The sequence below is a fragment of the Pteropus alecto genome, unplaced genomic scaffold, assembly GCF_000325575.1.
Source record: "Pteropus alecto unplaced genomic scaffold, ASM32557v1 scaffold155, whole genome shotgun sequence".
Lineage (NCBI taxonomy): Eukaryota > Metazoa > Chordata > Mammalia > Chiroptera > Pteropodidae > Pteropus > Pteropus alecto.
Window position 1 is genome coordinate 10770538 of NW_006438113.1, and position 6003 is coordinate 10776540.

The 6003-nt window shown below is 50.3% G+C and overlaps 2 protein-coding genes across 2 annotated transcripts; one reads left to right on the forward strand and one right to left on the reverse strand.

The window, feature by feature from the left end:
- Positions 1-324: 324 nt before the first annotated feature.
- On the reverse strand, positions 325-5673 carry PLAU (plasminogen activator, urokinase). The gene is made up of 10 exons (XM_006915503.3): positions 5591-5673; positions 5107-5140; positions 4857-4964; positions 4353-4527; positions 4073-4164; positions 3666-3885; positions 3294-3442; positions 2540-2680; positions 2066-2214; positions 325-1455 (listed from the first exon to the last, which is right to left on the reverse strand). Exons 1-10 carry the CDS (start codon positions 5645-5647, stop codon positions 1279-1281), a joined length of 1302 nt encoding a protein of 433 aa, XP_006915565.1. The 5' UTR covers positions 5648-5673; the 3' UTR covers positions 325-1278.
- On the forward strand, positions 4971-5578 carry CUNH10orf55 (chromosome unknown C10orf55 homolog). Its single transcript, XM_025049422.1, is given in 4 exon segments — positions 4971-5151; positions 5153-5230; positions 5233-5398; positions 5401-5578. Coding segments are annotated over 4 exon segments (498 nt in total). The 5' UTR covers positions 4971-5064; the 3' UTR covers positions 5568-5578.
- Positions 5674-6003: the final 330 nt, after the last annotated feature.

The following is a 6003-nucleotide window of genomic DNA, read 5'->3' on the forward strand; positions in this document are numbered from 1 at the left end:
AGTGAAAACTAATTCTAAAGAGGGTCACCATGTACAGTGGTATAAGATGTGCACTGCACCAAAGCATGAGGCTAAGGAGGGAATTGGGAGTCGACATCCAGCCCGCATACCACTTACCAAGCCATGAGCCCCTGGCTTGCGGCACCTTTTTGCACCTTATGTGGTACGAAGGGCCTGACCTAGAACTCTCCTAGCTTCTACTTCCCAAAGCCCCATGAAGTCCAGAGATGCAGCCCCACAAGAAACAAACATGGTGTGTGCCACCATGTTTATTTTCTACTTTTTATGCTTCCTAACTCATACAAGTAAAGAAGGAACAAAGTCTTCAGAAAAATCACATTTTATTAATCATCTTTATTCAAAATTACAAAAATAGATATAAATAAAAATAGCAGACTTATTAAATATTCAGTGTACAGGAGGGGTCCTCACCCCACTCAGTGAGGATTGGAGGAACTTGGCTGGAACATTAGAAGGGATAACTGGCCAAGAAAGGGACATCTAAGTGAAAGTGAAACAAATTTTAATGCTGGTCATGGGCCATGCCCCGGAATGACACATTCACAGGCATCATCACATGGGAGACCCAAGAGGCCCACATATGACCTCTCCTGACAGACCATTCTATGTGGCACCACAGTTCATACAGTTTAGGGAAATATCTAGACTTACAGTCAGACACAGGAACACAAGTTCTTACTTACTCACAGTGACTACTCACAGCCTGTGCACAAATGTGCAAACATATACATGTATATATAATAGCTCTTAATACATTCATGGAATGTCAGAGCTCTTCCCTCGAGTTATTAGTGTCCCTACTCCCCAAACCACTGTTCCCACATTGGCCAAGCTCCCACAAGAGACCTCAGTTCTGTTACACTTCCTAATTGGGAAATGAATCATTTCCCAACAATAGGCCTCATGAATGCCCACTGTTGGGGGAGCTGGCTCTCCTTCCACCCATGTACAGGAGATGCCATTTTTATCTCCAGGAGGCTTTAGTCCAGAATAAGACAAACTATTGGTCCATACCATCCTGAGTCAGGACCATCTCTCCATCCTGGCCAGAGGGGATCTGGGCGCCCAGCACCCAGGCCTGTATCTGAGGGTAAAGCTATTGTCGCTCACCCTGGCGGGCAGCACAAGCAAAACCGTCTCTGCAGAGCCTATCTTCCTCAGTCTCTTTCATATACATAGGTGGTGCTAATGGCCCTACTGTGAAAATGACTGGTCAGCGTGGGAGGTGCCCTCTCCTCCCCTGGCCCCCAGGAACCCTCAGAGAGTTAGGCCATTCTCTTCCCCAACGTGGGTGTGGATCCAGGTCAGGAAGTGTGAGACCCTCGTGTAGACACCTGGCTTGTCCTTCATGGCACATCCACGGCCCCAGCTCACAATCCCAGTCAAAGTCAGGCGGCCATGGATGGAGCAGACCAGGGGTCCCCCCGAGTCTCCCTGTTAAGCCAAAGACACAAAAGGTGAGCCCTACAAGAAGTGAGGAGGGGGCTATCTGATCCTACCACCCAATCGAGTTTAAAATCCTCTGCTTGGCTTTCAAAGCCCTGTTATCTGCCACTAACTATTCCATTTACATTTTCAGACCCTACTTCTCCTCCCATCCTGGAATATGCCGTGCTCTTTCTCATTTTTGTATCTTTCAACTGAAATGCTTTCCTTTCTTCCCTCTGCCTCCTCAAATCCCTACTGAGTCACATTCTCTTCAAAGCCTCCCCTCCATGATCATCTAGTTGTCACTCACCTCCCTCTCCTATACAGCTGATCATTCATAATTCGCACCACACCCTGAGCACTGAGTTGTATTATTTTCTATTGTTTCTTCTTAGTCCCCCTCTCTCCCCCAGTCTGGAGTGCCTAACACAGACATAGGCTCATGTCTAATGTTTGGCAAAGACTTAATGATTGGTTTAAACTTTCTAAAACTTGAGCTTCTGATTCTGGCTTCTTGGGGCTTTGGCTGGAGAGAGACTCCCCAAAGTGGCAGAAACATGCTCAAGAGCCCTAAGGAGATTTGAGATTAATGGAAAGAGATGCTTAGAACTCTTACCTGGCAGGAATCTGTTTTCCACTGTGGGTCAGCAGCACACAGCATTTGGGTGGTGACTTCAGAGCCATAGTAGTGGGGCTGCTGACAATCCTGGTGAGAAACCAGCTTCACGACAGTCATTTTCAGTTGCTCTGGATAGAGATAGTCAGCTAGATGGAAGAAACGTGGAGGAATTTACATTAAGATATGTCTGTCCAGCTTTTCCAATGGGACTACCAGGAAGAGAACCAAAAAGTATTCCTACTGGGGAAAGCCCATATTCCTTTTCCACCTAAATCTGAGTTTTTACCCCACCTATAGTCCCTCACTCTCCATCTGTTTACCTTTATGGCCCATCATTCCCTAAACAATGCTCCCCACTCCATCCCTGGACCCATCTGCTGCCTCCACAGTGCTCCCTTGATCAAGCTGAGCTCACTTCCAGGTTACATTCCTCCCCCAGGACACTCTCAGCCATCCCCGAAGGCCACTTACTGGAATTCTCTTTTCCAAAACCAGTGATCTCACAGCTTGCGCCAGGACGAGCATTGTCATTCTTTGGGGGGAGGCAGATCGTCTGTATGGACCGGGATGGCTGTGCACACTGGCCTGAGTTGGAACTGATCTTCAGCAAGGCTGGGGGAGGGGGAAGGGGTCAGGGGATAAAGATCATCACCTGGTCAGGTGGTCACCATCTCTCCCCCTCCAAATGCTGAGAGACAGCTGTCTATCCCTAGGTCAGTTAGGGTCAGTAGTCATCCTGGGAGGTCTTCTGGTAGGATGTCATCTGAAACAAGCCTCCCCTGTCCTATGCCTCAAGGATTTTGTTCCAGTTGCTGACAAAGGCTTGGACAGCCAGGGCTACTGCATACAGCTGTACTTTTTTTTTTTTTTTTCTGCAAGAAGCCCTGGCTGAGGTAGCTAGGCTAAAATCTAGTCCAATGCGCTCTCTAAGTTCTACATCCTGGGACAGAGTCTACATCGAACAAAGGAAGGAGCATTTCAACCCAAGCCATCTGCCCCATAGGGCCAATGCCACCCTGAGGAGGCTACCGGTTTGAAAATTCAGGGACTCTACAGAGGAGCACCAGACTCCTCATGTATGTCACTCCAAACCCTTCCCCACCTCTCCTTTTGTTGTGTAGTGTCATCAAGTTCCCCTACAATCTCAACCTCCCACTTGAGTTTCTTCTTGAACCCTTCTTCCTCCAGCCAGCATCATGATGGCAGATGAGAGTTTCCCACTCACCAATATCATTGTGGTGAGCAAGTGTGTCAGCGCTATAGTCCTCATGCAAGATGAGCTTTTCCACCTCAAACTTCATCTCTCCAGGTGTATTGGAGTTAAGCCTTGACCGACCCAGGTAGACAATGTAGTCCTCTTTCTTTTGGTAATTACTGTGGGAAGGTAATTACTGTCAGACAGTCTTATCTCATGAGATCCTGTCACTTCCCCTTCTCCACCACAGTGACCTCTGAGCATGACTTGTCCCCAAGGCCATGGACCACATGGAGAGGGGCTGAGGGGGTGGAATTAAAGTGGAATCCTTTGCTAGGTAGGAGAAAGGGATGTGTTTGGGGTAGGGCAGGAGGGTCAGGGAGAAGAGACAGAGGAACGTACATGAAGCAATGCGTGGCACTGACCACCCAGCAAGGACTGATGAGGCTGCCACCGCACACATAGGTGACAGATCCTCCGCGGTGCTTCCTATAGATGGCTGCAAACCAAGGCTGTTCCTCAATGGTGGTAAATTCTCCTCCAATAATCTTAAAGCGGGGCCTCAGAGCCTTCTGGCCACACTGAAACTCTGCTTTTCCAGGAGGAGGAAAGAGTTTTTTTCCTGGAGGAGAAAGAGAGGGATGTTGTAGGGTGGCAGGTAGGATAAAGTATCCCTTCTCTTTTTCTCTGACCTCCCAGTTTTGGGGGACCAGACAGGCCTCCTTTCTCATCCTTTCTGTGATGGAATAAAAGGACATATGAGTTTGTCCCCTTCTACCCACCATCATACACAGGTCAGTGACACTCACCAAAAGAGCAGTCGTTCACCATGCACTCTTGGACAAGCTGTTTAAAGCCAACCTGCACGTAGCACCAGGGCCTTCTCTGGTTGTCTGGGTTCCTGGCAACATAGAGGGGAGGGGTTGTTATTTCAACACTAAATGCATTTCTTGCATCCTCTCCCACCAAGGCAGACTCAACCAGAGGCCTTGCTTTTCTTGTGCTATGGTCAGCACTCTGGAAGTAGAAGAGAATGGCAATAAGGGCTTCTATGAGGCCATGGGAAGGTCCTTGCTGCCCCCACCTCACCTGCAGTAATTGTGTTTCCCCAGGCCCAGCTGAAGAGCATCAGGTCTTTGGGCGTGGTACGTTTTCAGAAGGACGTTGGCAGAGTTCCAGGCCAGGCAGGGCCGGCCCATGAAGTCGGTGTTGGCCTTCCCTCGGTAAGAGTGACCATTCCCCTGATAGCAGGTTTTCGATGTATCTGTGGAAGATTGTGAAGATGAGAGAATATTAGAAAGAGAAGAAAGTTCAGACAAGCATTTTAGAGATCTTGCCAGACCTCATATGACTTCAGGCCTGGCAGAAGACACTAGAAAGGGTCTCCTTCCATCCCACCACACATTTGTGCAGCCACAGCTTCACGAGACAATGTGTGTGTTTATGTTTGACTGTGTGCATCACATGGGGATGAAGATGTTTCTCACTCTACTTTTAATTCTTCATTCCTACATGCCCTTGCATCCCACTTTTCTCTCCCTGCCCCCAAATTTCTGGTGTGCCCTCCTCCTGGTTAGAGTAGGATCCCCGTACCTATTTCACAGTGCTCCCCTTGGAATTTCTTTGGGCAATTGCATCGCTGAATGTTGGAGAAGTACTTGTAGGACACACATGTTCCTCCATTCAGACAGCCACAGTTCTCTGAAAAGCACAAAGGTGGGGGAGGGGTAAGCAAGGGCCATGGGAGGAGGCAAGGGGGGAGCAGGCACAGGGAAGGGCTGCCTCCTGAGGCTTTTACAAGATGTCTGTGCAGCCAGATATTGTGCAAGGGGTGAATACTCACTTGCACCAGACACTCGATGAAAGTCATGGCTTCCCTGGAAAAGACAAGAGGAGAGGGAAAATTCATCAAAGGTCCCATGCTCCTGGGACTCCAGGGTGAGGATAAACTGGCCCCAATCCCAAAACTCATCCTTTACTCCAGCTCCCTTTCTCTTCATCATGTTCATATCTAACTAGCCCGCAAACGGAAGATCATAGGTTTCCAGCAAGGAGAAATAGCTTGACTCAAGCAAGCTTTCCATACCAGGTGCCAGCAGGCTGGGCCAGTCCCAGGGGCTTCTTCCTCCCCTGCCGCAAGTGTGAACTCCCTTGGTTCTCAATGCCCCACTGCCACACCTGCCCTATTTCCCTGGAGAGTCTAGCCCTGCTATTGATGGAATCCAAGACTCCAGCTCTCTATGCAGTCCCTTTCTTCCCCTGGCGCTGTTCAGGGGTCTTGCAAGCCCCTTCCCGCCACCATAAATCAAAACGGAGAAGACACTCACTTTGGAATTGCTCACGACCAGGGCACAAAGGAGCAGGCACACCAGCAGGACTCTCATGGTGGCGAGGCTGGAGCTCTAGACAAAAAAAAGGGGAAGAAGCGGCGGAGCAAGAGGGCGGGCCGAGTGGGTTACTGCAGTTCAGGGCAGCAGCCCCCAGGTCACCTGCGAGTCGAGCCCGCCGTCGTCTCTCCTCTCTGGGGCTTAGGGGTCGTGGCACAGCTTGGACCCGCACCCGCAGCGGGACGCATGGGTACGCAGAGCCGCGACTCGGGGCGCAGCGGCTGTACAGTCGGAGCACCAGAGTCGGGGGAAGGGAAGCCCGCAAGAGTGGGAACCGCCGCGCATCCGCCCTGCGCTCTTAGGGCTGCCTGCACTCACCGGCGGCTGCGGCGGGAGGGGCGCGGGGCCGGCGC